This window comes from Drosophila ficusphila, unplaced genomic scaffold (genome assembly GCF_018152265.1).
Source record: "Drosophila ficusphila isolate 14025-0441.05 unplaced genomic scaffold, ASM1815226v1 contig_198, whole genome shotgun sequence".
Lineage (NCBI taxonomy): Eukaryota > Metazoa > Arthropoda > Insecta > Diptera > Drosophilidae > Drosophila > Drosophila ficusphila.
The window spans coordinates 9649805-9670468 of record NW_025064092.1 but is presented as its reverse complement, the minus strand read 5'-3'; the positions used below and the strand labels follow the sequence as shown (position 1 = coordinate 9670468).

The 20664-nt window shown below is 43.1% G+C and overlaps 2 protein-coding genes and 1 long non-coding RNA gene across 8 annotated transcripts in view; 2 read left to right on the top strand and 1 right to left on the bottom strand.

Annotated features, from left to right (window-relative positions):
- Nucleotides 1-13537, top strand: part of LOC108091303 (serine/threonine-protein kinase tousled-like 1) — a 63835-nt gene extending 50298 nt beyond the window's left edge. For 4 of the 6 annotated variants that reach the window (XM_043207496.1, XM_017190426.2, XM_043207499.1 and 1 more), the window contains 7 exons: nucleotides 7066-9063; nucleotides 9139-9930; nucleotides 10050-10228; nucleotides 10560-10752; nucleotides 10827-11032; nucleotides 11154-11373; nucleotides 11452-13537. In XM_043207496.1, coding sequence (XP_043063431.1) covers nucleotides 7066-9063; nucleotides 9139-9930; nucleotides 10050-10228; nucleotides 10560-10752; nucleotides 10827-11032; nucleotides 11154-11373; nucleotides 11452-11712 — 3849 coding nt within the window. In that variant the 3' untranslated portion in view covers nucleotides 11713-13537. Of the gene's footprint in view, nucleotides 1-282; nucleotides 2219-5892; nucleotides 6209-7065; nucleotides 9064-9138; nucleotides 9931-10049; nucleotides 10229-10559; nucleotides 10753-10826; nucleotides 11033-11153; nucleotides 11374-11451 lie in introns of those variants that run through there. The other 2 variants (XM_043207495.1, XM_043207498.1) reach the window with 2 other exon arrangements.
- On the bottom strand, nucleotides 4392-5800 carry LOC108091304. Its single transcript, XR_001771385.2, has 2 exons — nucleotides 5702-5800; nucleotides 4392-5618 (listed from the first exon to the last, which is right to left on the bottom strand). It is a non-coding gene; the product is annotated as an uncharacterized LOC108091304 (long non-coding RNA).
- A 3531-nt stretch (nucleotides 13538-17068) lies between the features above and the next one.
- LOC108091356 (hsc70-interacting protein 1) lies at nucleotides 17069-19873 on the top strand. The gene is made up of 4 exons (XM_017190508.1): nucleotides 17069-17341; nucleotides 17444-17592; nucleotides 17974-18668; nucleotides 18751-19873. The coding sequence occupies exons 1-4, from the start codon at nucleotides 17163-17165 to the stop codon at nucleotides 18940-18942; spliced, it is 1215 nt and encodes a 404-aa protein (XP_017045997.1). The 5' UTR covers nucleotides 17069-17162; the 3' UTR covers nucleotides 18943-19873.
- The last annotated feature ends 791 nt before the right edge of the window (nucleotides 19874-20664 follow it).

The window sequence follows — 20664 nt, the reverse complement described above, 5'->3', positions numbered from 1 at the left end:
AAAGGTTTAATCAACTTTATTCAATGTAACTATCGATATTTCCTCAACGTTTTAATTAATGGGTGTATGGTGTAGATGGGACCCTCAGTTCTTTTATCGTTACTATCTCACTTTCTGCAACTACCTTTTTCTGTCTAGCTGCATCACCTGTCATTGGCAAGTGAACCGTTAGCTTGCATTGCATCGGCCAAATAACGGCACAGTCACACAGTCCATGTTTTCATTTCTTTTTTTTTACAAACACTTGTGAAAATAATATACAACTTAGTTATGGTCATTTGCTCTAATGCCAATTCTTCACCAAAATTTTTTTTGAGCGAAAACATTAATTTTTTAATACGAGGTTAATTAATTAATACGAGGTCATCAGGTTTCATTTTATGCGATTGCTTTCGGGTAACAAAGGTAAAGGTGTGAAAAAGAACATCCTTATGTATGTACATATGTATGTACATGGATGTCATACATGTATACATGTACATTTGTATATTAGCTGTACGTTGCAAATAGCGCTATATAAAAAAAAGTTAGCACTATACACATGTAAAATGTTTGCAAAACAAAACATATTTTATGAAATGTGCAATATATCTTAAAATTTGGTATAGTAGAAATTGGAAAACAAAATGTTCAAATGTTGCACAGAAGAAGATGGAAAAACAATGCGAAGAAAAATGTGCAAGCTTTCTAACGCCGCTGTCGGCATCGACGTTGGCATCGCAGTCAGCGGCGCAGCCAGCGGCGCAGTCAGCGGCCTTGCCAACAAGAACAGCCGCGAAGCATCGCGAAGCAGCGGAGAGGCGTTGGAAAAGCGGAGAGCAGAGCGCTGATGAGAGCAGAGAGCAGAGCGGCATTTCGAATGCAGACGGCGGTGGTGTCGGTGTCGTTTTGGTTTTGTCGGCGGTTGCTAAACACAATTTAAGTTCACTCGGTTAGCAGACATTACATACATCTATACAGATGTATTTGTATGAAGGCATGTGTGTGCAAGAAGCCAGAAAAAGGAATAACAACGTTCGTTGAGTCGCGTTCGGTTTTATTTTTTTTGTGTGTGCGTGCGCGTGTGTATAGTGTGCTTTGGATTTGCCAATTTTAGCCCACTGGCTCTCATTGTCAAACTTAAACTTAAAGAGCGAGCAACGTGACGTGTCGCTAAAATTCGCGCACACAACTTCCTACTACAACAACTGAAATAAAGCGAAAGAAATAAAAAAAAAAAAAAACGACTGAAAAAGGCAAGACTTGTTTTTTTTATTGTGCATCTCTATGTGTGTGATTGTCAGTGTGGGAAAAATACAAAAAGAGAACTGGAGAGAGAGAGTGGTACAGCGAGAAAAAGAGCCGCACAAAAAAGAGAGCAAGAGCAGCTGATTTTAGCCGGCAAGTGTCAGCTGTTTCGCGCCAGAGCGAGATAGCTCTACTTCGGCGCGGCGAACATGTTATGTCTTGCACGCCGTCTCCTCTTTGCGCTGCATTCGCTTTAGCAATGCACCAACAACAGCAACATCAATTGGATGTAAAAGAAATTCAACAGCAAAGGCAAAATTGGCGGATACAACAACAGCAAAGAAGGAATGTCGAGGAACTAAGGCAAATTCAAGAAATACCGCAATTGCAACCACATCAAATAAGCAAAACGCACGAAACACTCAAAAATCAACACCTGATACCGCAGCTACTTAATCAAATACAGGAAATACCGCAAATATCGGAAATACACAAGTTACAACAACCAAGTTACCAAATTCAACATTTAACGCAACGACATAAACACATATCTAATTGTCAACAAATCAATGAAACACCCCACATGCAAACTATTCAAGTAACTGTGCAAAGTCAGCAAAAACGACCAGAGTTACATCAAGTTCAGCAACAACAGCTCCAACAAATAAATCGCTTACCGTGTATACCAGAAATACCGCAAATACCAGAAATACTCCAAATACAGCAATTTCAAATAGCGCAGCAAAACCAAACAATACTGGGGGCAACAACAACATCGTTTAAAAACAGCAATAGCAATAGCAACAATAGCTGTAGCAATAGCAATAACATCTACTACTTTAACAGCAACAACAATAACAGTAGCAACAGCAGTGGCCACATAATGTTAGCCTCTGCCAGTGCCTCTGCCGCAGCTCGCAAACGCAGCCGCAGTGCAAGCAACGGTAGCAAGAGCAACAAAGCCACCAGCGGCCGCAAATTAACCAAGAGCGTGAGTTTATTTCTTTTCGTTTTTTTTTTGTTTTCCCTCTCTTCTCTCTCTCTGTTTACATTAAGCAGTTTTGCTCGTGCACGTGCTATTCATGATTGAGAGAACGAGAAAAAGAGCGCAAATAACAGAGCAATGTGCTGAGCGCCCAGCTTACGTCAACTGCGACGCCGGCGTTAACAGCGACGCTCATAAAATTAGGCCACCAAAAAGCAGCAACAAATATTATTTTAATGTTAACCCTGTGGGGATTAATAAGTTAAGCAAATATGCAGCGATAAGGAAAAAGGTAGAAAAATAGAAAAAAAAATTTTTTGATTTATTTGCATGTTCGAAATGTTTTTCTCAAATTCCATATTTGTCCATATTTCCATTTGTCAATAACACCTTAAGAGACAAAGCACACAAATTTGTTGTCAGAAAACTTCACTAATGATTAATACGTAACAAATAAACCTTAAATCTAAAATATTACTCTTAAAATGATGGGTTAATAAGGTGCTATTTATTGCAACGCTAAATTCATTTCCCCGTTTAAAAAAGTTTATATTTAAATTGAAAACAATTTTCAATAGCCTAAATTTAAATGAAAGAAACAACAACAACATTAACAATCAGCGATATTTTATTCATTCATTTGTAGCAGATGTTGCTGCGCTCTCTTCGTTTATCTTTAGTTCTCTCTATCTCTCTCTCGTAATACTTCGTTTCCTCTTCGGCTCGTCATTCGTGTCTAAAAATAAAACAGCATGTGCGCCTGCATGAGTGTGTATGTTCGCTCGTCATTTGTTGTTGTGTTTTTTGTCTGTGGCAAAAGGCAATGAAAACGAAAATTTGCGTGACGTCTCTCGACCTTGACTCATCGTCGTGAACTGTTAAACGTGAACTGTTAAACTGCGCCAGCAGAACTCGGGCAGCGCTGCTAGCGGCGCAGTCGAGCCGAGTTGCGGTTCGATGTGTTTTTACTGTGCTTTTTGCTTTTTACTTCCAATTTTTTTGTCTTTTCTTTGACTTGAAGTCAACGTCTCTTGCGGGATAGCAGCAAACCAGTTTTAAACCACACACACTTACATGCTTACACAAATACACTTCCCTTGTCTTATCAATAAAATTGCCAAAAAATAAATAAACTGGTTCGCTTAGCTTATTTTTAGTTTTGGTGCAATTGGACAGTGAGCTTTATTTTGGGATGTGGATAGTAGCACAACTGATATTAAAGTTCCCCAAAGTTCCACATGTTGACAATTTTGCATGAAAAATTATCATCTTTAAGTTCTCCATCAAAGTTTAAATAAATATACAAATTAAATTGCAAATAGCTTTGTTACTGTATCCTACATAATTTATAAGGTCTTACTAATGCGAAAAACGAAAACTTTCAAACGTTATTTGAACACTATTGGAATGTCTTTCTTTTTTCTGGTTTTCTGCCCTCCCGCCTCTCTCTTTTTCTTGTTCTCGCTCTGAGATTTTCTCTCAATAAGAAATGCATATGCGTAATGCATGTGTGCTCCGTTGGCTTTTAGTGCCACACCCACACAACGCCCAGCCACCCACTTGCGTCTCTCTTCCGCTCCCCTCCTTTTTCTCCTCTCCCTTAATCAATCTTCCAGACCCCTATTTCTCTATCCCCTATTTATGCTGTGCACAGAAAATTATTATATCAAAAAAAAAAAACATTTTATATTATTTAAATAAATACTGACTAACAGAAATAGGAAAGCATTTTCAAATGATCGTTAAATAAATTGATCGGTTAAATTAAGTAAGATATTAAGTCTTGCTAATATTAAGCTCCCCTTTTTCAAGTGTACCAATTCATTCCATCTCTGTCCGCATTTCCATTCCACATTTGCTCCTATGCTCTTTTCGCATGCACCTCTGCCTCTCCCTTTCGCACTTCCCCTCTCTTCTTCTCCCTTTCGCACTGCTGCAGCATAATCATCATCATAGATTTATCTCATTCACGCGCACGTGAGGCAAAGGCAAAGCCCAAAAATTAAGTCGTCGTCGTTTGTCGCTTCTTCTGCTCCCCATCCTTCACCCCTTGTCCCCCATTCTTCACCCCTTGTTATCATCAGCTCATTTCATTGTCTGGTCTTTCGTTGGTCTCGTTCGCTTTGCCTCCCTCTTTTCACTCCGTCTTTCTTGCTTTCTGAGTGCTGCCAATTTCGTATTTCGCTGGCCGTTACAATTTTCACGCTTTGGCCATGTTCGGCAACACTTTTTGTTCCGCAGTTTTCTTTATGCTTCTGTTTCCTCTATAGTGCCTCACCTCTTTTTTTCTCTTTATGCATCAGGACTAATCGGCAAACATGCGACAGCTGTTGTCTAGAAAGAGAACAAGAATAAAAGCGAAGAAGGGGGAGTAGGGAATGAAGGAAATTTACACATGTTATTCCGAATATATTAAAGATTGAAAATTTTTTTTTCAACTTTAAAAACTCAAAAAATGTACATCATTATTCTACACTAATAAGATTAAATTCCTTTAAGGATTTTTAAAGTTAGGGACTTAGGGACACAAATCAGTTGTGTTTGCACAGCAAAATTTGTGTATTCACTTAAGATTATCAAAATTCTCAAATATTTATGATCTGGAAATCTAACAAAGCACACATTCATATCAGAGTTCATGTTAAATATTCCCCAGTATATTGTACCCCCTAAAATGTAAATAGTCTGTGTTTTGTGTTATTCTCTAAACCGATTAACTGCCCATTGGAACGTATTGCACTACTTTTTTTATCCTTATATTACAAATTATTTATCGAGTTGATAACTTAGCTAGTTTATAGCTTTACAAAATATTTGAAAAATTTTTTAATTGTTTTAATTGGCTATCGGAACTCAGTTGTAAAAAAGCCGCTGTTCTGAACATTTACCAAAGATACTGCCCAATATCCAAATATAATGTATTTATTAACAACCAAATAATATAAAAACCTTTCAAGTCTAGCTATTTATCTTGTTTTAAGCTTAATTTGTTTATGATTCCTATAGTGGGTGGGCAGCGCTATTGCCTTGTTGTTTCCGTGTTTAATCATGTGTGTGTGCTTGTGGTGTTGTGGCAATGGCGCCCTCTGCCGACGTCGTTGCTCGCGAATTGACAAAGACGCCGGCTGTTCTCTCTCTCTCTCTCGCTCGCTCAGTTTCTCTTTCCTTCCCTCGCCCCTCTCTCCCATACTCTCTCGGCAAGCAGCAGCTGCTTTCCGTTTTGGATTGGAAGTTCGGTGGAATCGAAGGCAGCAGCGAAAGAAGAAGAAGAAGAAGCTGCAACGCCGCTGGTAACGCAGCTTACGTTTGTAGTTGTAGTTGGTGTCGTGTGTAGTTGTAGTTAGATTTCGCTGTTGTTTTTAAATAAGCGAACGCGCGCGGAAGTTGCGCACAAAAATATTTATTGCTACAAAAAAAAAAATTAAAGCTTTAAAAAAGTGAAGAGGAAGACGCGAATAGTAGAAGCTATCAGATTAATTTGAAGTGTACTTTAGCTCGTTTCTCGTCTCCGTTCGTTTTCGTTTTTTTTTTTCCTTTGCTTTATTTTTTTGCAAATGAGCGAATAGTTACACTCGCTCTCGCTCTTTGGCTCACTCTCCATCTCGCCGCTCTTGCTCTTCTTCTTCTTCGCTTGCTAACTCTCTGTGTGTTTGCACCTTCTTTCTTTCGCTCTGCTCGTTACCATTTAACAAACACACACGCGCACGATGAGAGCGACTGCAAAAAAATCGGAATAAACACGGTTATAAAATATACACATCCGATTTATATATTTATAATATGTATATATAGGAAACAAACATCAAGACAAATGTGAAAATTAGTGCAAACTAAATGAAAAATACAAAAAATTAAAAGAAAAACCAACCAAATGTGATAATATTGTAATAGAATGTGAAAACCCAAACACACACACGCACACACCAATACACGTACACACACACGGGTACGCAGCCACGTATGTGTGTGCAGAAAAATATGCGGCGCTTAAAAAAGGTGAACGGCATTTTGTGACCATAAAAATGTAATTTTTTTTAAACGAAACGAACTTGAAGGCACATAGATAGGCCTCCGTGTTGTGCTAAACAAAAACAAAAGAACATGTTACAAAAAAAATAATGATGTACCTAAATAAGCCATTTTCATTTTCTGCTGAAATTTTTCAACATTTTTTTTTCATTGTCTACGCTTTGCTTTTTGATAAAACATTACACACACATACAGATGCCACTGCATTCGCGCTCTCTGTCGCTATTGCTGTATCCCTCGCACTCGCTCTCTCGCACTCACAGACGCAAGCCGTAGTCGCTTTGTGTTTATCTCGCTCGCACTCGTGCACATATTTTGCACATTCTCCTTTGCTGTCTCTTTTGTTGCCACCGCCCCCGGTGTTGCCACCTAGTCGCGAGTGGCCAAATGTTTCGTGTGTGGCAGCACTCTCTCGAACAAGCGAAAGAGTAGCGCAAAAGGAAATGCGAAACTAAAGAAGCAGCGGAGCAAAACAAAAGCGGCGTCAGTGTTGCAAAGTGCATAAAACGGTCAGATGAAAAACCAAAAGAAAGAGGGGGGAAAAGAGTGGAAATATATTAAGAAAAATAAAGATTAGCAAAACGAAATTAAGCAATAGGAAAATATTCAGTGCGTATAAACATGATCAGAAATGTTAATTTTGTGAATACGTTTCAAATACAAGTTGCAGATTTAAGCATTTATTAGAAGTTCAATATACTGAAAGCTTCCTGAGTATTTGCAATCGTTAAACCCTTTTATAATAATTAACTTTACTAAAGATTTGCAGTTAAAGATATTCGATGTGAACTAATTTTTGGGTTTTTCTTTGCAACTAATTGCAGATGTCCGCCGGCGCTCAGTTGCAAATGGCCCCGCAGACCACTTCGGCCCTAAGTCACCACCATCCCAATCAGCAGCAGCAGTTGCAACCGCCGCAGCAGCAGCCCCCGCCCCCTCCCCCGCAACAGCAGCAGCACTTTGCTAACCATCACAGCGCTCAGCAACAGTCGCAGCAGCAGCAACAGGAGCAACAGAACCCCCAGCAGCAGCAGCAACAGTCGCAGCAGCAGCAGCAGATACTCCCGCAGCAACATCTGCAGCACCTGCACAAGCAATCGCATCAGCTGCAACTGCACCAGCAGCAGCAGCAGCTCCACCAACAGCAGCAGCAACACTTCCACCAGCAGCAGCAACAATCGCTGCAGGGGCTGCATCAGGGTAGCAGCAATCCGGATTCGAATATGAGCACTGGCTCCTCACACAGCGAAAAGGATGTGAACGACATGCTGAGTGGAGGTGCAGGAACGCCAGGATCAGCGGCTATCCAGCAGCAACAGCAGCAACAACATCCCGCCTTTCCGCCCGCCCTGGGAATGCAACAGCCGCCGCCGCCGCCCCAGCACTCCAATAATGGAGGCGAGATGGCCTACTTGACGGCGGGAACGACCACGACGACGTCGGTGACGGCGGTGGGCAAGCCGCGGACGCCGGCGGAGCGGAAACGAAAGCGGAAAATGCCGCACACCAGTGCGGACGAGGCGGGGAGTGGTGGTGGCTCCGGCGGAGCAGGAGCGACCGTGGTGAACAATAGCAGCCTGAAGGGCAAATCCCTGCCCTTCCGTGATATGCCCAAGGTGAACATGAGTCTGAATCTGGGCGATCGTTTGGGTGGCTCGACGGGCAGCGGCGGCGGAGCCGGTGGCGCCGGAAGCGGCGGCAGTGGAGCGGGTTCCGGGTCCGGGAGTGGCGGCGGCAAGAACGCCCGTCTCATGGTGCCCGTCAGCGACAACAAGAAGATCAACGACTACTTCAACAAGCAGCAAACGGGCGTGGGCGTCGGTGTGCCCGGCAGTGCGGGCGGCAATGCCCCCGGGCTCCGGGGATCGCATACGGGCGGCGGCAGCAAGTCGCCCTCATCCGCCCAACAGCAGCAGCAGCAGCAACAGCAGCAGCAACAACAGCAGCAGCAGCAGACGGGGCAGCAGCAGGCGAGCGGCGTTGCGACAGGCGGCGGCGGCAGCGGCGGAGGCGGATCCGCTGGCAACCAGGTGCAGGTGCAGACGAGCAGCGCGTACTCACTGTACCCACCAGCTAGTCCCCAAACGCAGACGCCGCAGCAACAGCAGCAGCAGCAGCCGGGAGCCGACTTTCACTACGTCAACTCCAGCAAGGCGCAGCAACAGCAGCAGCAGCAGCGCCAGCAGCAGCAGACTTCCAATCAAATGGTTCCTCCTCACGTGGTCGTCGGCTTGGGCGGTCATCCGCTCAGCCTGGCCTCCATCCAGCAGCAGCAGCAGACGCCCCTGTCGCAGCAGCAACAGCAGCAGCAGCAGCAGCAACAACAGCAGCAGCAACTGGGTCCGCCGACCACATCGGCGGCGTCCGTCGTTCCGACGCATCCGCATCAACTCGGCTCCCTGGGCGTGGTCGGCATGGTTGGCATGGGCGTGGGCGTCGGCGTTGGCGTGAATGTGGGCGTGGGACCGCCTCTGCCACCGCCACCACCGATGGCCATGCCGGCGGCCATTATAACGTACAGCAAGGCCACGCAGACGGAGGTGTCGCTGCACGAGCTGCAGGAACGCGAGGCGGAGCACGAGTCGGGCAAGGTGAAGCTGGACGAGATGACGCGGCAGTCGGACGAGCAGAAGTGCCAGATACTGGGCAACCAAAAGACGATCGACCAGCACAAGCTGCACATTGCCAAGTGCATCGATGTGGTCAAGAAGCTGCTCAAGGAGAAGAGCAGCATCGAGAAGAAGGAGGCGCGGCAGAAGTGCATGCAGAATCGCCTGAGACTCGGCCAGTTTGTCACCCAGCGAGTGGGCGCCACATTCCAGGTGAGCGAGCAATCTGTTATATTGGATATATTGAATACGAAGTATTAACACACTTTATTTTACGCACATTTACAGGAGAACTGGACGGACGGGTATGCGTTCCAGGAGCTAAGTCGGCGGCAGGAGGAGATAACCGCCGAGCGGGAGGAGATCGACCGCCAGAAGAAGCAGCTGATGAAGAAGCGTCCGGCGGAGTCCGGACGCAAGCGCAACAACAACAGCAACCAGAACAACCAGCAGCAGCAGCAGCAGCAGCAACACCAGCAGCAGCAGCAGCAGCAGAATTCCAACTCGAACGATTCCTCGCAGCTGACGGGCGGCGTTGTCACCGGACCGGGCAGCGATCGCCTGGGCGGCACGGCCGGCGGCGTCAGCGTCGACAGCGGACTGGGCGGCAATAATGCGGGCGCCATTGGCGGCGGCGGCGTTGGAGGCGGCGGTGTCGGCGGCAGCGGTGTTGGCGGCGGCGGCGTGGGCGGCGTCGGTGGCGGCGGCGGACGTGGTCTGTCGCGCAGCAACTCGACGCAGGCCAATCAGGCACAGTTGCTGCACAACGGCGGCGGCGGCTCGGGCGGCAATGTGGGCAACTCGGGCGGAGTCGGCGACCGGCTGTCCGATCGGGGAGGAGGCGGCGGCATCGGAGGCAACGACAGCGGCAGCTGCTCGGACTCGGGCACGTTCCTCAAGCCGGATCCCGTTTCGGGGGCGTACACTGCCCAGGAGTACTACGAGTACGACGAGATCCTCAAGCTGCGACAGAACGCCCTGAAGAAGGAGGACGCCGACCTGCAGCTGGAGATGGAGAAGCTCGAACGCGAGCGCAATCTGCACATCCGAGAGCTCAAGCGGATACTCAACGAGGATCAGGTGCGGATTTAGAATAACCATGTGCCAGCTATAGGGTTTATTTTTATTTAACATTTAATGGTTTATCAATTTCCTATTACATCCAATATTAATCTCTGGATTTTCGCTACTTATTTCAGTCCCGCTTCAACAACCATCCCGTGCTGAACGATCGCTACCTTCTGCTGATGCTGCTGGGCAAGGGCGGCTTCTCCGAGGTCCACAAGGCCTTCGACCTCAAGGAGCAACGCTATGTCGCATGTAAGGTGCACCAATTAAACAAGGATTGGAAGGAGGATAAGAAAGCTAATTATATCAAGTGAGTAGTAAAACAGAGGAGCAGGAAAAGTCAATGGGGGTCATCGGTAGTGCCAATTGATTCGAGAGTACGGATTATAGTATTTTGTAGTCAGCAGCTTTTTCATTCCAGGGGTTAAATATATACTTTTGCCATTCAGATGGGATTGGGTAATACCATTCTACTGTAAAGTTATTGTATAGATTTCTAGTTTAGGAACATAAGTATCCTCCCTCAATTAACTTACCTAAAGTAAATCAACGTAAAGGCTAATGGGCGGGTCACTGCTCCCAGAAACAGTTTACTAAAGTCTCTTCCCTTTAAAACCCCCCACTAACTAACCGAAATTCAGACACGCCTTGCGGGAATACAACATCCACAAGGCGCTGGACCATCCGCGGGTCGTCAAGCTCTACGATGTCTTCGAGATCGATGCGAACTCCTTTTGCACGGTGCTTGAGTACTGCGATGGCCACGATCTGGACTTCTATCTGAAGCAACATAAGACTATACCCGAGCGCGAGGCGCGTTCGATAATAATGCAGGTGAGTGTAACCCCTTAAACTTACCTCTTAAACTCTCGAGATTGATTAATCAACTTGGAAATCTCTTCGCTTAGGTTGTATCTGCACTCAAGTATCTAAATGAGATTAAGCCTCCAGTTATCCACTACGATCTGAAGCCCGGCAACATTCTGCTCACCGAGGGCAATGTCTGCGGCGAGATCAAGATCACCGACTTTGGCCTCTCGAAGGTGATGGACGACGAGAACTACAATCCCGATCACGGCATGGATCTGACCTCCCAGGGAGCGGGCACTTATTGGTTAGTGTTTAATATTATATATTATCCATGGAATTGAAATAATCAATCAAATCAAATTAATTGGAATTAATCAAAAGAATTTAAAACTGACTTCTAATCGTTGTTTATCAATCCTTCTTAGGTATCTGCCGCCCGAGTGCTTTGTGGTGGGCAAGAATCCGCCGAAGATCTCCTCCAAGGTGGATGTGTGGAGTGTGGGCGTGATCTTCTACCAGTGCCTGTACGGCAAGAAGCCATTCGGTCACAATCAGTCGCAGGCAACGATCCTCGAGGAGAACACCATCCTGAAGGCCACCGAAGTGCAGTTCTCCAACAAGCCAACCGTTTCCAATGAGGCCAAGGTGCGTATGCGTATTTCTATGCCATCAAACAAAATCGAATGCAATGCTAATCAATCGTTGATATCATCCAATAAACAGAGTTTCATTCGAGGCTGTTTGGCCTATCGCAAGGAGGATCGCATGGACGTGTTCGCGCTGGCCAGGCACGAGTACATCCAGCCGCCGATACCGAAACACGGACGCGGATCGCTCAACCAGCAGCAGCAGGCGCAGCAGCAACAGCAGCAGCAGCAGCAACAGCAGCAGCAACAGTCGTCGACGTCGCAGGCCAACTCCACGGGCCAGACATCGTTCTCTGCCCACATGTTTGGCAATATGAATCAGTCGAGTTCGTCCTAGCTGCCAACCAAGCGCAATTCCAACTCATAATTCGCCGCCGCCGCAGTAGCAGCAGCAACGTTTGCTGCCAGCCAACAGCAACAGCAGCAACTTCAGCACCAGCAACAGCAACAACAACAGCAGCAGCAGCAGCAACAACAGCAACAGCATCTCCTACAGTACCAGCAGCATCAGCAACTGCATTTGCAGAATAGCAGCAGCAACTATGCGGCAACGCTGCTCGATGCTGCCTTTTGCTACGAGACCGTAATGGATGCAGCCCACTTCCACAACAATAACAACAACAACAGCAACATCATCAACAACAATATGCAGACAATACCAGCAGGTGCTGCTGCAAATGCTGCTGCTACAGGAGGAGGAGGAGGATGTGGTGGTGGAGGAGGAGGAGGGGGAACACCGACCTATCAGGGGAAATACAAGCGCTGGCAGCAGCAACAGTTGCAACAGCAGGCGCAACTGCAACAGCAGCAACACAAGTTGCTGTTGCAACAAGAGCTGCTGTAGGGTAAGAAGGGTGATTGATGACTTCAACTTGAGGGAGGAGAAACGAAACGATGACAAAGGGAATTATTAAAGAACGAGGAGCTGCCTGCAACACTGCCGCCAAGCCAAGCTAATGTTGCTGCTGCAACAGCAACAACAACACCCCAATAATTTCCACAGCGAGTCGCAAAACAACAACAACAAACTTTAAATTAAAGAAACTATATATAAATATATATATGCATATATATTTTAAATGTGATAAACAAGCGTAAAGCAAAAAAAAAAAAAAAAAAAAAAACGAGAAAATAACAAGAGAGAGAAGAAGAAGAAGAAAGCAGCAGAAACAGCAGGAGAAAGACGAACAACCAAGGGGACGAAACCCCAGAAGATAGGGAAGAAGCAAAGCTGCAGGAGAAACCCAGAAGAGAGGAAGAAAGAAAAGAAAAGAAAAGAATGTGAAAGCAGAAGAAAAGCAACGGCTGACAGCTGAGAAGAAACTCCGAGGAGAAGGCTTGAGAAATTGTTTATAAAGGCTGCTATAAACACACACTTTTTTTTTGTTAACTATAAATACCAAGCAGAATAATTAACATAAAATAAATAATATAATTAAATGCTACATTTAAATTAGTAAGTAGGGTGTCATCTAAAGCAACACAGAAACGCAGAACGCAAAACACAATTCCCAACAATAACAACAACAACAACAACGCGTAAGAGAAGGCAGATAATATTTCTTCTTTGTATCAAATAATAACAATGCTAATATAAAGAAAACATAGCAAATTAGCGTAGGCTAAAAAAGCACACAGTATAAAATAGCTGAAACGGAAAGACAGCAAAAAAAATAGGAAGGATCATATAACGACGCAGAAAAAAGGAAAACACTTGCAATGGGAAATAACAATTTGTTGCATTGTTTTTTTTTCGGTTATGTTTGTTTGTAGTTCAAACATTAAAACAATAACACTCACTCATACACAGAATACAGCACATAAACACACACACACACCGCAGACTGCTTTTGCCTTACAACAACAAAAACAAACAAAAAAAAAAAAACAAAAACTTTAATTTTAATCGCTAATTTCATTTTGTATACATGCATATTAAATATTATGTATTCACGTATATATAAATCATTTCCTAACCACGAATGTCTCTTTTTTAATATAATGCACACATATTCATATTATTTTAACGCTTTTTAACAAAGATGAAGCCACTTTAAATATTATTTTAATTTTGAAATTGAAAGATAAATCATTTTTGCTCGTTTTGTATCAAAATCCAGAAGAAATTTGATTTAAAAATAAAAGATACCATAAAACACAAACACACACACTCCGCACACACACATATACATTTGTATATACTCGTATCAGAACAACAAACAAAAAATCCGAAGCGATAAAATCCAAAAACTTCATAATATCGAATGCAATTCCAAAATATTCAAGAGAAAAAAAAACCAATCAGATAACCAATTTTTTTTACGCCACAAAAAAGCAAAGAAAATGGGACAAGCGATGGAAAATCGAAAGGAGGAAAAGCTTGAGGTCGGATCAGAAATACAAAACAGATAAAATAAACCCATTTGATAATATATACTTCTAATTACATAATAACCTAATGTAATAGTTTTTATTAAAATTATATATATATATATGTATTGGTATATATATATATATATCCATGTTTTTTTTTTTAATTTTAAAACTATATTTGTAATGCACTATGCGTAAAATTGTATTAAATATTAATATCCAAGGCATATTAATAGAAATATATATATATATAACCTATATAAAAACTGAAAAAAAAACATGAACTACCCAGCTAAATGTTTCAATAATATATAGATCTAAATGTATGTAAAACTGATAAAAACAAAAAAAAATCTGCCTAAAGCCGGACGGAAATACCTACAAGTAAAAGAAGAGGGCTCCGAAGAGTTAAGAGATAGATTGAGCTGGGAAGCAGGGCGCGAAATTCATCCAGAAGCGAAAACATTTTTTTCTTTAGTCTATATTAAAAAAGAAATGCATACAAAATAAACCGAAATTAGTTTTTAGAGTGAAAATATTAAATATGGCAAAAGCGCTCGTGAAAGAGAAGGCGGGGTGAGCGCTAGAATAGGACGGCATGCAAAACAAAAGGTAGAAGCAGCAAAAACTCCCTAAAAATAGTAAAGAAAATTGTAAATATTTATATAAATAATTTATGCCTAATTAAAATTAAAATTAAAGAGAAACGCAAAAAAAAAAAAAAAAAAACAAAACCAGAACCATTTCAGATTTGTATGCAAATTTGTATATGTACGTACTTTCCTTTAATTTTAGCCAATCAGTTTGTAAGATTCATTTTTTTTTTTGCATCTTTATAAAGGATAACGATATGAGGATAATGATTCCGACTTTTTTTTTCGTTTAATGTAAACTTTTAGGATTAGCGCATACTATAGTGGTCGATATAAAAATGTGTGTGTATATCGATGCGATGTCATCGATCAACGATAACAATTGGATGCGAGAGTGTGTTGATTAAATTTGATAGAAGTTTATCTTCGAAAGTGGAAAACGAAGATTAATAAAGAAGATACATGGAGAATGAGAGAGCGAATCTATCTATAATATAATTATGTAAAATGCACATCTTTAAATTATAAATTATACATATTTAAAATGAAACTATTATTATTATTATGATTATTATTATCATTATTTTTTATTACCACTTAAGGTTTCGGTTCGATCCACAGCGAAACCAACAACAACAACCAAGAAACAAACAACAAGAGAAACAAAATAAACAAGCAAAATGTTTGATAAAAAACCCTCAGAGATGTTTTTATTTATTTGTGTCCGATTCGATTTGATTGAGTTTTTCATAAAGGAGGTTGCCACTCTCAAAAATACAACACACACGCAAGCGTAAAAAGCTAAACAAATTAATACCTACTAAGTGTTTAAATAGTACTAAACGAATCAAAATATAAATACTTTAAAAAAGAAACAAAAAATTAAGAAGAAACCAACGGCAGACGCCAACGCAGCAGCAGTATGAAAAAACGATGAAAAACGCAGAAGAAGCGAGGAAAACAAAACCCATTAAATTATTTGTTGAGTATTTTATTAAATAATAATTACGATAATAATTATAAAATTTAAATTGAACGAAATGCGAAAAACAAAAACTGAATATACATATATATAAATATATATATATATATTATATATAAACAAATTATTTAATAGTTATGCTAAAAAATTATTTAAAGTGAAAGGATATACAAAATATTTGCATGCGAGCAAAAAGCTGAAAAGGCATTCCGAATAGGTCACCGCCCCCTCACCGAAAACCCAAAGCCCCGAAACCTCACCCCAACGTTTTCCCTATTTTCCACCCCCTTGATCCCCAACCACCCACCACCCCTCGAATAAAATGAAGGAAAAAGCTGAGAAAATATAGCAAAGAAAAATATGGGGGCGGCTTATTGAGAGTAAAAAGCGCGAAGAAGATACTAAATCAATAAGTAAACATAAAGATTAATTAATAAATTAATTCCAGAAAAAAAAAAAAAAAACCTTAAAAAAAAACGAACAACAAAACAAAAGACAAAAAGCAGACGAAAAGAAAAACAAGAAGAAACATTGAAAATAAAAAAATACTAAAATGATTAAAACTAAATGGTTTTAATGGCAATTGGCAGGGCAACCACCCTCCGCGTCAGTCCCTGTGCATAATAGCCGCTGCTGCGCATTCACCTTCTTCGATTTTCTGTTTTCCTGGTATTTGGCGTCCCAAAAACAGTCAATTTTAGTTCCCAAATCGATTTTAGACACCAGGCCAACATAACTCATAGCAGGTTGCAGCTGGTAAATCTGATCTTACTCAAATAACGGCTCTTTTTTAAAGACAGCTGTCCTTGGAATGTTTCCCCTCCCTGTTCCACCAATCAGAAAGCGATCTCGCTGGAATGTACCGTTACTTCAAAGTAAGAATCAGACCAGAGATGCGAAACCACGCTGATTTTTTGTGCGTCTCACGAAAGTGGCACGCCGCTCACGAGTGATTAATAAATTTCCATGTGGTTGTTGTTGGCGTTACGAGAATAACTGGTCACGCGCTCAACACTGAACAGCCAAATTTAAGCTGATCAGCTGATCAATTTTCACCTGCTAAGCGGTTATGTTTGCCTGGTGTTAAAGATTAAAAACATCCAAATTTGCATGGGAAAAGTGTTGTTGTTTTCATAACACAAGAGCGCTGCTGCGCATTCACCTGCTTCGAAGTTTTGTTTGCGGTATATGGGGTCCCAAAAACAGCCGATTTTGCTTTATAAATCGGTTTTATGCACCAGGCAAACATAACTCATAGCAGGTTGCATCTGGTAAATTTGATCTTATTCAAATAACTGTTCTTTTCATAAGATAGCTGTCCTTGTCACGTTTCCCCTCCCTGTTCCACCAATCAGAAAGCGATCTCGCTGGAAGGCACCGTTAGTTCAAAATAAGCATCTGATTAGAGATGGAAGACCACGCTGATTACTTGTGCGTGTCACGATAGTGGCACGCCGCGCACGAGTAATTAAAAAACATCCATATAGTTGCTGTTCCGGCCACCCTGGATGACCCCCTGCGTCCGCCCCTGGCAATTGGGTAAGAGTTTTTAAAAGGATTAATTTTAATAATGGTTGACCCTCTTGGAAGTACCAAAAACCCAATCAAAACCGCGATATCCCAAATTGAATATATTATGTTCCTTGCTGAACGTTGACAATCAAAGACTCCAACCAATGTTTTGTAGGGTGAAAGAAAAAGTATGAAGAAACGTCATGGTTGGTGAGTAATCAGGTATCCTTATCTGGTCACACTAAAAAAGCAAAGCAAAAATACAATAGGCCATCGGTCCAGAAAATATTAATATATATTTTTAAAAGCGATTTATAGTGAGATATCATGGCGGCGCCGATGCAACACGAAGATCTACTGAAGCTGAAGAGCTTTATCGAGTTCGTGGACTCGAATCCCACGGTTTTGAACATGCCGCAGCTGCAGTTTGTGAAGGATTTCGTGGAGAAGTTCGGGGGCAAGGTGCCGGCTGGCGATTTCAAGATGCCCGACGCCTCTGCCGGAGGGTAAGTCTCGCTCCCTAATCCTAAGTCCGTTAGTGGCTAGCGCACGTATATGCATTATTAACGGCCATTCTCATCGTGTATTCTTGCGTTTCGATAACTTAGAAAGTGCCCGTTCGGTGGCGACGCCGCCGGTGCAAAGGCCAAAAAGCCGGCTTCTGGAACCGCCGATCCCAGCGATAATGTCTCCGAGGATAGCGAGGACGAGGAGTCCCTGTCCGAGCCCGAATCGGACGTGGAACTGGACATGGAAGGTGAGTGCGCACAGGGGTGGTGGGGCACCGAAGGGTGCACCAATTTGTGCCAATTTCTGTCGAGTCACGTGGTGATTAAGGGGTCAGTATTTTCGGGCAAAGGGGTACGATTTTTCCACGGAGTGTTTGGCAACCCTTCGAATCGGCTTTCTGGTGACACTTTAAATGGGTTAGGGAGGCAACCCTCCCCAAGTTGGCCTTAATTCAATGAAAACCAATTGCACTTTTGACATTATAAATTTGTAACTGCTATACAGTTAGAATCCATTTCAATTATATATTTAAGTTGAATATGGATCCAAATCGAGTTCAACAAATAGTCAATTGATATAATAGGCCAAAGTTAAATCGCCGCGATTAACATTTCCATTCGTTTACCAGGCGTAATCGAGGCGGACAGCGATCCCGCCCAGCCGATGGGCGATTCCTCCAAGGAACCAACCGAGGAGGAGATTGACCAGGCTGGCGACCTGCGTGGCCAGGCCGCTTCCGCCTACGGCCAGCAAAAGTTCGACGAGGCCATCGCCTTCTACACCAAGGCCATCGAGCTGAACCCAGGCAATGCCCTGTTCCACGCCAAACGTGGCCAGGCCTTCCTCAAGCTGAAGAAGCCGAATGCCTGCATTCGGGATTGCGACAAGGCGCTGGAGCTGAACTGCGACTCAGCAGCTGCTTACAAGTTCAGAGGACGTGCCCGTCGCCTCCTCGGTGACTTCGAGGAGGCCGCCAAGGATTTGCGTCAGGCGTGCAAGCTGGACTTCGACGAGGAGACAGATGAGTGGCTCAAGGAGGTCACCCCGAATGCCAAGAAAATCGAGCAGCACCGCGTAAAGCAGGAGCGTCGTCAAGCGGAGCGCAAGGTCAAGGACCGCCAGCGGGCTCAGAGGCGCGCTCGCAAGGAGCAAGCTAAGCAGAGTGCCAGCTCAGGCGGTGGATCGTCTGGAGGGTTCCCTGGTGGGTTCCCGGGTGGATTCCCGGGCGGTATGGCCGGTGGTATGCCCGGTGGCTTCCCCGGCGTGGATATGGCCGATTTGTTGGGTGCCATGAAGGATCCTGAGGTGGCCGCCGCCATGCAGGTTAGTTTTTAGAAAAACCCTAAAAATTTCTGGAACTTTCTGAACTCTATAGCACTTCTGTTAATGCTATTTATTTTTACAGGACTTCCTTGCCAATCCGGCCAACATCTCGAAGTACGTGTCCAATCCAAAGATCTTCAACCTGATGAAGAAGTTTGCGCCTGACGGAGACATTGGAGCTGCTTTTGCCCAAGCCCAGGAAAAGTCCGGAGAACCAAGCGAGCCAAAACCCAAAAAGGGCCCAGCCGATGTCGTGGATGATGGCTTAGACTAAGGATCAGGGATCGGGATTCAATAATAATTCATAACACGCGGCGATGAAAATAAGTTAAAAAATCACACATACGAAATAGAGCGAGACGAAAGTATGGCGAAGAGAGAGAGAGAGAGAGAAAGAAGTATAGGGAGTAAAAAAACACTAGGAAAAGAAAGAAAAGCTGCTGCCTTAGACATTTTCCAGCTCAGAAAAAACTTCAAGAGTTCCCTACATTTTATCTTAATTCATACATAAAAAAGGTCAGTAAATTAAAAACCATGAATATGTTAAAAAAAAACAAGCAGTCGAAAGAATAAGTTTCCTTAAACTAAAAAACGCAGTTTCAAGCATAAGAGAGAAGAGAGATAAAAAACCAATATCCGGCACTTTATCTTCAAAATAAGCTACTGAAGAAATATAAAGCAAAGAGCTAGAGACACATTTTAAAGCCATTTCCAATTTTCACATCAGAAAGGATTCACCTATGCCTACGCCATTATAATTTCACAGGAAGGTTTAAAAGGGTCCTGGAAGGATACGAAGTACGAATGTTTCCTTACTAACGTTTACAAGTCAAGTCATTCTCAAGTCTGTCGATCGATCTAGTTGAACTATTTAAAGCTCGATAAGAAACCAAAAGAAAAAGAAACAAAAACAAGAAAACATATTGAATAATTAGCCCTAATTAACTATACTCGGATACGCGGCGGCATCAGATAGCAGATTGAAAAGCGGAAAACTAATCACACCATTTTGTTAAACAAAATTGTACTGAGTAGGATTTGAAGAGCATTGTACTAAGCAAACGCATTTAGCCAACCAAACAGAAATCACTCACTCATACTCATAAACACACACATATATATTCACGGCCTGCATGCCGACATCTCAGACATTCATTCAACCAGTGATCAATGGAATTAAATAAACGAGAATCTGAAGTGCTGAAGTCCTACTTTTTCCTTGGTTGGTACATCAAGTGATCGCAAGTTGCGGGTACAAATGGGTTTACAGTCCAAGCCATACCATTTGACGATATAAGGGATCATGTAGCTCTGAAGGTTTTGTTTTCAGTCTTCAGTCTTTAAATCGAGTGGTGGTAATTGGAAAAGCTTCCTTCAGATTGCTCCAGCTGGCCCACCTGTGCGGTACCAGGGTACACTGAGCGAACAATTGGTACGTGGAGTGCATAAAAGCGTCGTCGATTAGCCGCTTGAATGGCTGCACCCTGCACCCTGCAACCTGCACCCTGCAACTCGGAACTCTGGGCCGAGAACCAAGAACCAAGAGCCATCGCCCCGCACCCTTCTCCACGTCAGCGCGAAATTGGCTAACGGACAGCTCGGCGCACATGTTCGATTATGGCCGAATCGGGCGACCAAGCAGAACCAGCGGCACATGACCTGGACCCAGAGGTGCCAAGTACTTACATAGGTGGGCGTACCTGCACAGGTACTATTATATTATCACTATCTTCACTATCATTTGCTTGGGTGCACTTATGTTTGTTATCTTCAAAAACTGCCTCAGCTGTATCTTGAGATCCAAAGGTAATATTCAATGATCATGTTCTATGAGCATTTAATTATCACAATACCTTGTTTCAGTATCATACCTTTTTTCACTACTTCGCCAATCAACCTCATCAGTATTGAGTACCATCCTTCTTGATTATACAGCTCGTACCTCGGCACCACTGAATGGACCCTGGGTTCGATTGGATCGGAAGGGGTTGGGTCG